The 12,032-nt window shown below is 39.4% G+C and overlaps 1 protein-coding gene across 6 annotated transcripts in view; it reads left to right on the forward strand.

Moving 5' to 3' along the window:
- LOC128690111 (innexin inx2-like) overlaps positions 1–6,864 on the forward strand; it is a 103,169-nt gene extending 96,305 nt beyond the window's left edge. For all 6 annotated transcript variants that reach the window (XM_070090685.1, XM_070090686.1, XM_070090688.1 and 3 more), the window contains one exon: positions 5,657–6,864. In XM_070090685.1, coding sequence (XP_069946786.1) covers positions 5,657–6,445 — 789 coding nt within the window. In that variant the 3' untranslated portion in view covers positions 6,446–6,864. The remainder of the gene's footprint in view (positions 1–5,656) is intronic.
- The last annotated feature ends 5,168 nt before the right edge of the window (positions 6,865–12,032 follow it).

A 12,032-nucleotide genomic window follows, 5' to 3' on the forward strand; every position in this document is an offset into this window, starting at 1 on the left:
CTGTCATTCAGCTTTCCCCTGTCAGTCATTCAACTTCCTCCTGTCATTCAGCTTCCCCCTGTCAGTCATTCAACTTCCCCCTGTCATTCAACTTCCCCCGTCAGTTATTCAACTTCCCCCCGTCAGTTATTCAACGTCTGCCTGTTATTCAACTTCCCCCTGTGGTTGTTTTGCACTGATTTCATTTATCTTAATCATTAAATGCACCTATATAGTAAGTCAACTGGAATTTTGCAAACTTTGGTATACATATTTTGGCTTTACCCGAACTGTAAAAATTGTAAAACAAAGCAAACCTATCTTAACTATAAAACTTCATTAGTTTTTAATTATTTTCTGCAGCTAAGGACACTATAAGGGGTAAGTTGTGTACAAGTTTGTTCTGTAGTTTATATCAACATGTGTGGAATTAGGTTTGATTGATGCTGAGGATACTTGTGTATGTTTTATGGGGTGACTATAGAAAATGTGAGTTTAACTTTGTGACAGGTCAGAGGTTAAGGGCGGGCTTTCACGAACAGCAAGTTGAAGCTTCATATAGTGAGTTAGATTGACAGTATAAACTGTATGTAGTTAGTTGGGTCAAATATTGTGAGTTAGGTCAGCAGTGTAAACTAGAGTGACTTAGGTCAGCAGTATAAACTATTGTGAGTTAGGTCAGCAGTATAAACTGTTGTGAGTTAGGTCAGCAGTATAAACTATTGTGAGTTAGGTCAGCAGTATAAACTAGAGTGAGTTAGGTCAGCAGTATAAACTATTGTGAGTTAGGTCAGCAGTATAAACTAGAGTGAGTTAGGTCAGCAGTATAAACTATTGTGAGTTAGGTCAGCAGTATAAACTGTTGTGAGTTAGGTCAGCAGTATAAACTATTGTGAGTTAGGTCAGCAGTATAAACTGTTGTGAGTTAGGTCAGCAGTATAAACTATGGTGAGTTAGGTCAGCAGTATAAACTATTGTGAGTTAGGTCAGCAGTATAAACTAGAGTGAGTTAGGTCAGCAGCATAAACTAGAGTGAGTGAGGTCAGCAGTATAAACTATTGTGAGTTAGGTCAGCAGTATAAACTAGAGTGAGTTAGGTCAGCAGTATAAACTATTGTGAGTTAGGTCAGCAGTATAAACTAGAGTGAGTTAGGTCAGCAGTATAAACTAGAGTGAGTTAGGTCAGCAGTATAAACTATTGTGAGTTAGGTCAGCAGTATAAACTAGAGTGAGTTAGGTCAGCAGCATAAACTAGAGTGAGTTAGGTCAGCAGTATAAACTATTGTGAGTTAGGTCAGCAGTATAAACTAGGGTGAGTTAGGTCAGCAGTATAAACTATTGTGAGTTAGGTCAGCAGTATAAACTATTGTGAGTTAGGTCAGCAGTATAAACTAGAGTGAGTTAGGTCAGCAGTATAAACTATTGTGAGTAAGGTCAGCAGTATAAACTAGAGTGAGTTAGGTCAGCAGTATAAACTAGAGTGAGTTAGGTCAGCAGTATAAACTATTGTGAGTTAGGTCAGCAGTATAAACTATTGTGAGTTAGGTCAGCAGTATAAACTATTGTGAGTTAGGTCAGCAGTATAAACTATTGTGAGTTAGGTCAGCAGTATAAACTAGAGTGAGTTAGGTCAGCAGTATAAACTATTGTAAGTTAGGTCAGTAGTATAAACTATTGTGAGTTAGGTCAGCAGTATAAACTAGAGTGAGTTAGGTCAGCAGTATAAACTAGAGTGAGTTAGGTCAGCGGTATAAACTAGAGTGAGTTAGGTCAGCAGTATAAACTAGAGTGAGTTAGGTCAGCAGTATAAACTAGAGTGTGTTAGGTCAGCAGTATAAACTATTGTGAGTTAGGTCAGTAGTATAAACTATTGTGAGTTAGGTCAGCAGTATAAACTAGAGTGAGTTAGGTCAGCAGTATAAACTAGAGTGAGTTAGGTCAGCAGTATAAACTATTGTGAGTTAGGTCAGTAGTATAAACTATTGTGAGTTAGGTCAGCAGTATAAACTAGAGTGAGTTAGGTCAGCAGTATAAACTATTGTGAGTTAGGTCAGTAGTATAAACTATTGTGAGTTAGGTCAGCAGTATAAACTAGAGTGAGTTAGGTCAGCAGTATAAACTAGAGTGAGTTAGGTCAGCAGTATAAACTAGAGTGAGTTAGGTCAGCAGTATAAACTAGAGTGAGTTAGGTCAGCAGTATAAACTATGAGTATATAGTGAGTTAGGTCAGCAGTATAAACTATTGTGAGTTAGGTCAGCAGTATAAACTATGAGTATATAATGAGTTAGGTCAGCAGTATAAACTATTGTGAGTTAGGTCAGCAGTATAAACTATTGTGAGTTAGGTCAGCAGTATAAACTATGAGTATATAGTGAGTTAGGTCAGCAGTATAAACTATTGTGAGTTAGGTCAGCAGTATAAACTATGAGTATATAATGAGTTAGGTCAGCAGTATAAACTATTGTGAGTTAGGTCAGCAGTATAAACTAGAGTGAGTTAGGTCAGCAGTATAAACTAGAGTGAGTTAGGTCAGCAGTATAAACTAGAGTGAGTTAGGTCAGCAGTATAAACTAGAGTGAGTTAGGTCAGCAGTATAAACTATGAGTATATAGTGAGTTAGGTAAGCAGTATAAACTATTGTGAGTTAGGTCAGCAGTATAAACTATGAGTATATAGTGAGTTAGGTCAGCAGTATAAACTATTGTGAGTTAGGTCAGCAGTATAAACTATGAGTATATAGTGAGTTAGGTCAGCAGTATAAACTATTGTGAGTTAGGTTAGCAGTATAAACTATGAGTATATAGTGAGTTAGGTCAGCAGTATAAACTATTGTGAGTTAGGTCAGCAGTATAAACTATTGTGAGTTAGGTCAGCAGTATAAACTATGAGTATATAGTGAGTTAGGTCAGCAGTATAAACTATTGTGAGTTAGGTCAGCAGTATAAACTATGAGTATATAATGAGTTAGGTCAGCAGTATAAACTATTGTGAGTTAGGTCAGCAGTATAAACTAGAGTGAGTTAGGTCAGCAGTATAAACTAGAGTGAGTTAGGTCAGCAGTATAAACTAGAGTGAGTTAGGTCAGCAGTATAAACTAGAGTGAGTTAGGTCAGCAGTATAAACTATGAGTATATAGTGAGTTAGGTAAGCAGTATAAACTATTGTGAGTTAGGTCAGCAGTATAAACTATGAGTATATAGTGAGTTAGGTCAGCAGTATAAACTATTGTGAGTTAGGTCAGCAGTATAAACTATTGTGAGTTAGGTCAGCAGTATAAACTATTGTGAGTTAGGTCAGCAGTATAAACTATGAGTATATAGTGAGTTAGGTCAGCAGTATAAACTATGAGTATATAGTGAGTTAGGTCAGCAGTATAAACTATGAGTATATAGTGAGTTAGGTCAGCAGTATAAACTATGAGTATATAGTGAGTTAGGTCAGCAGTATAAACTATGAGTATATAGTGAGTTAGGTCAGCAGTATAAACTATTGTGAGTTAGGTCAGCAGTATAAACTATTGTGAGTTAGGTCAGCAGTATAAACTATTGTGAGTTAGGTCAGCAGTATAAACTATGAGTATATAGTGAGTTAGGTCAGCAGTATAAACTATTGTGAGTTAGGTCAGCAGTATAAACTATGAGTATATAGTGAGTTAGGTCAGCAGTATAAACTATTGTGAGTTAGGTCAGCAGTATAAACTATGAGTATATAGTGAGTTAGGTCAGCAGTATAAACTATTGTGAGTTAGGTTAGCAGTATAAACTATGAGTATATAGTGAGTTAGGTAAGCAGTATAAACTATTGTGAGTTAGGTCAGCAGTATAAACTATGAGTATATAGTGAGTTAGGTCAGCAGTATAAACTATTGTGAGTTAGGTCAGCAGTATAAACTATTGTGAGTTAGGTCAGCAGTATAAACTATGAGTATATAGTGAGTTAGGTAAGCAGTATAAACTATTGTGAGTTAGGTCAGAAGTATAAACTATGAGTATATAGTGAGTTAGGTCAGCAGTATAAACTATGAGTATATAGTGAGTTAGGTCAGCAGTATAAACTATTGTGAGTTAGGTTAGCAGTATAAACTATGAGTATATAGTGAGTTAGGTAAGCAGTATAAACTATTGTGAGTTAGGTCAGCAGTATAAACTATGAGTATATAGTGAGTTAGGTCAGCAGTATAAACTATTGTGAGTTAGGTCAGCAGTATAAACTATGAGTATATAGTGAGTTAGGTCAGCAGTATAAACTATTGTGAGTTAGGTTAGCAGTATAAACTATGAGTATATAGTGAGTTAGGTAAGCAGTATAAACTATTGTGAGTTAGGTCAGCAGTATAAACTATGAGTATATAGTGAGTTAGGTCAGCAGTATAAACTATTGTGAGTTAGGTCAGCAGTATAAACTATGAGTATATAGTGAGTTAGGTCAGCAGTATAAACTATTGTGAGTTAGGTCAGCAGTATAAACTATGAGTATATAGTGAGTTAGGTCAGCAGTATAAACTAGTGTGAGTTAGGTCAGCAGTATAAACTAGAGTGAGTCAGGTCAGCAGTATAAACTATTGTGAGTTAAGTCAGCAGTATAAACTAGAGTGAGTTAGGTCAGCAGTATAAACTATGAGTATATAGTGAGTTAGGTCAGGAATATAAACTGCAGATAGTGAGGACAACATAGACTACATTGCCAGTTAGGTCAGCGGTATAAACTAGAGTGAGTTAGGTCAGCAGTATAAACTAGAGTGAGTTAGGTCAGCAGTATAAACTAGAGTGAGTTAGGTCAGCAGTATAAACTAGAGTGAGTTAGGTCAGCAGTATAAACTATTGTGAGTTAGGTCAGCACTATAAACTAGAGTGAGTTAGGTCAGCACTATAAACTATTGTGAGTTAGGTTAGCAGTATAAACTAGAGTGAGTTAGGTCAGCAGTATAAACTATGAGTATATAGTGAGTTAGGTCAGGAATATAAACTGCAGATAGTGAGGACAACACAAACTACATTGCCAGTTAGGTCAGCAATATAATCTGCACTCAGTAAATTGTTCAGTGATAATCTATCAGTGGCTTCCCTCAGCAGCACCACAGATAAAGGAACTTACACAATTATATCAACAATAGATTTACTCTCATTTAATATACAAATAAAAAAATAATACTAATTTGCTACACTAGTATTTTAATTCTTGCCTTAATTAATGACGCTAGTGTAGTAGATAGGCTTTAAATTCCATTAACTCGTTAATACACTCAGTTAATAAACCAGGGGAAATATTCTCAATTAATACATTAGAAGAAATGTAATATACACAGTTAATACACCATAGGTTTTATTTTTTATATAATTTTTCATTAGCCGTATTTTTCTCTACAAAATATACATTATTTAATATATTTTGCGTATTAAACTTTATCATCATACTTATTTGTATAAGTTCAATAATGTTTCCGGCTACCTTGTAAAGCATTTATTCGTCTATATGCAAGAATAAATCTCAGTTTTCATTCAGAATAAATATACATATACTGTGATAGCTTAGATACAAAATTCCATTTCTGTTGAATGCTAACTGGTGTTAGTCTTTAGAGGTCTTCTCTTTCCTATACTTTTCATACTCTTGTATTTGCAGTGGTGTTTGGAAATAGTCTACACGGTTGAATTGATTTATAAATATCTCTGACAGGGTCTAATGTTCTACGCTCCTCACTGGCTATGGAGAACGTGGGAGGGAGGCAAGCTGGAGTCTATAGTGATGGGTTTATCTATCCCAGTCATGAGCAGAGATGAACGCCACGACAAGATCTATCTCTTGGCCGACTACCTCTACTCATCTATCCACTACCACAATTTTTATGCGATCAAGTTCTTTCTTTGTGAGCTACTCAACTTAGTCAACTCGGTGTTCAACATGTGGTTTCTGAACAAGTTCCTGGGAGGAACGTTCTTCACGTACGGCATCGATGTTCTGTATTTCACTGAGACCAACCAGGAGGAACGGACCGACCCCATGATCGTCGTCTTTCCCAGAGTTACTAAGTGCAACTTTAACATGTATGGACCTTCAGGAACCATCGAGACCCACGACCTCATGTGCGTTTTAGCCCTCAACATCATCAACGAGAAAATATATGTCTTCTTGTGGTTTTGGTTCGTCATTCTAGCGGGCATCAGCACCTTGGCACTTGTCTACCGTCTTCTGGTCTTCTGCATACCAACCATCCGTTCTGGTTTGCTGCAGAAGAGGGCGAGACTACGCTACAAGAACGGCCTTGACATTATTTCGAAGAAACTTCAGGTGGGAGACTTCTTTTTGCTTTACCTTCTAAGCAAAAACGTAGAACTCATCGCCTTTAGCTCACTGATGGAGGAGCTGTCGGCTCGCCTAGCAAACAAACCCCTTCATCCAGACCTGGAGGTCTCAACAGCCCCACAGATTGCCGAGCGACACCGTCTTATGAGTGAAGATGCGTGACATCTACAATTGCCAGTGGCATACTTTGCCAAAAATGACCATAAGCTGTCAAGCTCGGGATAGTGTACAAAAACCACTGACCTCTATCATAAGTTTTAGCTTGTAACTGACGTACAGTATGATGTTGATATTAATTACTGAATACTAGAGTTAAAATTGACGAACATTGCGCTTGAGCGTGTGATTATTAGTACTGTGTATGTGATGAATGCGTAATGAATGTCGGTGCTGGCATTGTATGTGAGTAATGAATATTCCTTTTTGGTTTGATATCCCAAGTGAAAGCATGTGTATTTCCTGTTCTATTCCTTACCTACTTTCGATTCAAATACATGGGAATGCTAAAGAAAGTTGTATTTTCTTAAGGCGTATGTATTCTAAAACAAGGTCATAAATAAATTCAATAAGTATTATAATTATTCTTATTGTTATTACTACCTGAGTGCATAATATTTTTATTGTAAGTGGAACACCTTTGATAAGTTGGCTGTAGCTATGATTGTAATCAACAGTCACAGTACCGTGACTGGAACGATTCACAACTAACTCACAGTCTCAGTACCGTGACTGGAACGATTCACAACTAACTCACAGTCTCAGTACCGTGACTGGAACGATTCACAACTAACTCACAGTCTCAGTACCGTGACTGGAACGATTCACAACTAACTCATAGTCTCAGTACCGTGACTGGAACGATTCACAACTAACTCACAGTCTCAGTACCGTGACTGGAACGATTCACAACTAACTCAGTCTCAGTACCGTGACTGGAACGATTCACAACTAACTCACAGTCTCAGTACCGTGACTGGAACGATTCACAACTAACTCAGTCTCAGTACCGTGACTGGAACGATTCACAGCTAACTCACAGTCTCAGTACCGTGACTGGAACGATTCACAACTAACTCATAGTCTCAGTACCGTGACTGGAACGATTCACAACTAACTCATAGTCTCAGTACCGTGACTGGAACGATTCACAATTAACTCATAGTCTCAGTACCGTGACTGGAACGATTCACAACTAACTCATAGTCTCAGTACCGTGACTGGAACGATTCACAACTAACTCAGTCTCAGTACCGTGACTGGAACGATTCACAACTAACTCATAGTCTCAGTACCGTGACTGGAACGATTCACAACTAACTCATAGTCTCAGTACCGTGACTGGAACGATTCACAACTAACTCATAGTCTCAGTACCGTGACTGGAACGATTCACAACTAACTCATAGTCTCAGTACCGTGACTGGAACGATTCACAACTAACTCAGTCTCAGTACCGTGACTGGAACGATTCACAACTAACTCATAGTCTCAGTACCGTGACTGGAACGATTCACAACTAACTCATAGTCTCAGTACCGTGACTGGAACGATTCACAACTAACTCAGTCTCAGTACCGTGACTGGAACGATTCACAACTAACTCATAGTCTCAGTACCGTGACTGGAACGATTCACAACTAACTCATAGTCTCAGTACCGTGACTGGAACGATTCACAACTAACTCAGTCTCAGTACCGTGACTGGAACGATTCACAACTAACTCAGTCTCAGTACCGTGACTGGAACGATTCACAACTAACTCATAGTCTCAGTACCGTGACTGGAACGATTCACAACTAACTCATAGTCTCAGTACCGTGACTGGAACGATTCACAACTAACTCAGTCTCAGTACCGTGACTGGAACGATTCACAACTAACTCATAGTCTCAGTACCGTGACTGGAACGATTCACAACTAACTCATAGTCTCAGTACCGTGACTGGAACGATTCACAACTAACTCATAGTCTCAGTACCGTGACTGGAACGATTCACAACTAACTCATAGTCTCAGTACCGTGACTGGAACGATTCACAACTAACTCACAGTCTCAGTACCGTGACTGGAACGATTCACAACTAACTCAGTCTCAGTACCGTGACTGGAACGATTCACAACTAACTCATAGTCTCAGTACCGTGACTGGAACGATTCACAACTAACTCATAGTCTCAGTACCGTGACTGGAACGATTCACAACTAACTCATAGTCTCAGTACCGTGACTGGAACGATTCACAACTAACTCACAGTCTCAGTACCGTGACTGGAACGATTCACAACTAACTCACAGTCTCAGTACCGTGACTGGAACGATTCACAACTAACTCACAGTCTCAGTACCGTGACTGGAACGATTCACAACTAACTCACAGTCTCAGTACCGTGACTGGAACGATTCACAACTAACTCACAGTCTCAGTACCGTGACTGGAACGATTCACAACTAACTCAGTCTCAGTACCGTGACTGGAACGATTCACAACTAACTCATAGTCTCAGTACCGTGACTGGAACGATTCACAACTAACTCATAGTCTCAGTACCGTGACTGGAACGATTCACAACTAACTCATAGTCTCAGTACCGTGACTGGAACGATTCACAACTAACTCAGTCTCAGTACCGTGACTGGAACGATTCACAACTAACTCACAGTCTCAGTACCGTGACTGGAACGATTCACAACTAACTCACAGTCTCAGTACCGTGACTGGAACGATTCACAACTAACTCACAGTCTCAGTACCGTGACTGGAACGATTCACAACTAACTCACAGTCTCAGTACCGTGGCTAGAACAATGCACCACCAATCCACAATTCTGAAGAAAACTTTAAGCAACGTTTCCTCCCGTCCTGGTCCATTAACACTCGCGACCTGACGATGACCCAGAATGTATTGAAACATCTACATTGCGGGTAAGTTGAGAGTAAGACATAACGTCTTGTTAACTGCATTATGAGACAAAATAAACACATTGGATTACCTAATTGTTTACCCACCAAGTGAAAGCTGGTTGGTTAATGGAGTTTACAGCTTATCAACACACATTAAGGTTGCACGTCACCTGATCACCAGTCGAAAATACTTTAATGCCGAGTATGGGCCTGTTGAGATTAAACTCAAGGTATACCCAAAGTGAGTTATACACTCACCGATGTGTTCATTGTCGCTCTCAGTGCTAGGTTAGGTAAGATTCTCTAGGAAACAGGACAACTTACTCTCATAGCATCTTCCTTGTTGGGCTTAACACCCATCGACCTATAAGGTCATTAGACCGGGTGCGCCCTATTTAATAATTGATACAAGGTCACCTATCAATATAGAAAGACAAGGAATAACAAACCAGTGTCTACCTAACTGTTAAGAACATAACTGCATATATAATGTGGAAAGGCGGATCGTCAGTGTAAGATGATTAAAATAATGTTATGTATAGGCTTTCCTTAGTCAAAAGAAGTTACTCAAAAATACAGCTCACGTTAAAAAAGACAGTATGGGAGACAGATAGTCGTTATGGAGGATGAAGTCAGCTGTGAACGGAAGGTGTACCCGTTCACAAACATGAAGGAGAGGACAGGATGTGGGGAAAACTAAGGAAACTGCTACTAGCAACACTGGTGGGGGGGGGGGGGGAAATGTCCTTCCGGACGTAGCTTGACGTAAGTGCAACTGAGGCGGAGACGGGAGAGGACGACGTTATGGAGGTTGGTTGTATAGAAAGTAGTCCAGCTTGCAGTCAAGGGGAGTTTAAACTTGTTTGGTATAGCCTGGCTGGTGCCACAGAAAGTCGAGTGATTTCTTCCCCCAAAGAGACCAGGGACCAGGGACCTTGGACCCCGGCTCCCGCGGGACCCAAGAAAATCCCACGAGCTCCGAGGCCGACTTTACATGTCTGTCTGCTCATTGCCAAAGATGTTTACGGTAGCTAGATACCTTGATAAGGGCGCTCAGACTTTATATATATATATACTGCACTAAGGTAATCACGAGTCAGGGATTCCATATGCAGTTAGAGGAATAAAGATGAATGCTTCAGTTGTTTCCACGAGTCCAGGACGAATTTGGTAAGTTTTCTTATCAGTAAAGGCGGGAAATTCTGACATTATACTGTACTTTTCTACTTCGACAGTTTTACATGATTATCTCACACTCATTCATGCATTCATGCACGTATTCATCTCAGTAGTAGTACCAGTTACCAGTAACCAGTGTACCAGTAGATGACTCACTACCAACCGTCTCTGCGTGAATCACTGTCTGTATTCATATTGTGCTGACCACAGCAGTATTCAAACAGCCCCCTCACATATGGGTACTGGGGTTAGTCAGTCTGACGAGAGTGAGCAAGGAGGCAGGTCACGGCTGTTAGGGTGCATGTCTCAATCCCTCACGCAGACACACACAATAATAATAATAGTGCTAATGCTAATAATAATAATAATAATAATAATAATAATAATAATAATAAAAATATTATAGGTGTGGATGGGTAGGCCAGCGGAAGGCCTCGGTCAGGTGACCAAAACCTTGAGTGGCAGGTCATCACATAACTTAAGACCCGTGTCAGGAAATACTTGTCCTGTTTCCTGACGAGTCTTTCCTAACCTAGCCTAGACAAATATGCATTAGTATGACGTGTCTGACCTGTGTTGACCTGCGTCAAAACAATAACCAGAATAATACTAAAGGATGAAGCTACAAAAAGAGAGGAGAGTGATTTCTTGTATAGGTAACATTTATGTACCTATTATTGTAAGCTGATCCTCTTTTGAATGTTAATTTAAATAACTCAGTTTACCTTATTCCTAGTACATCTCCTTTTATTGTAAATGTTTTACATGAGTTACTTAACTGTTTAACTCTTTTTAAGGTTTAAATGATAACATATTACAAGAACCCCAGTGGAAATAAGTCACTTTTGACTTTGCTTTTTAATTATCCTGGGTAATTTACACTTTACTATGTATGATAATTCGTGTATCTGTACCTAAATAAATTTACTAGACAAATAAACATGAGAAAGACGAATATCAGTGATGTGTATTGCTTAAGTAAGACTACTAAAATCAACTTAAAAAATAAACATACTTACAAAAGCTAGCATTGCAATTATATGGGTAATATCGCAGTCTGAAGCCTTTGCTTAAACTGCGAGTGGCTGTTGTTTTTGCAATTATTATTACTTGGAAACAATAAACCCGTAAGGACCATACAACGCCTGGGAAATGGGAGGCAATGTGGTTCGATCCGTGGAAGGGGAGAACCCGTCCAATTACCTGGAACGAGTGCACCTCGCCGTCCTCTAGGCGCCTCCCTGGAAGAGTGAGAATGTTGCTGCACCCGCTCCGTGCTGCCCGTTACAACACACTGATTTATCAAGACACTGCTTGGTAAATTATTTGAACAAGGAGTCCTTTGATTATATTTCTCTTGTGGTCTATACACGAATAATAACTTACATATGGTGCTCCTGAAGCAGGAGTTTTTTTGTTAACATCTCCTGGAACGCCAAACAAAGCCTTGTAGTTCACTGAGTGCGCTGAGTTGAGGATACTGCAACCACAATCTGCTGATCACATCCTAGTGCTGACCAGTCATGATGTTGATGAAACCGAAGCATCTTGTGATCGCCGTCACACTGAATGCTGACTCGGCTGTGCTTGAGGAGACACTGCAGTTTGTGAGCCTCGAGGGGGTCAAGGGTCACCCTCGGTGCTAGACTGTGACAGCATCCTGACAA

The sequence above is a fragment of the Cherax quadricarinatus genome, chromosome 32, assembly GCF_038502225.1.
Source record: "Cherax quadricarinatus isolate ZL_2023a chromosome 32, ASM3850222v1, whole genome shotgun sequence".
In the NCBI taxonomy this organism is placed as follows: Eukaryota; Metazoa; Arthropoda; class Malacostraca; order Decapoda; family Parastacidae; genus Cherax; species Cherax quadricarinatus.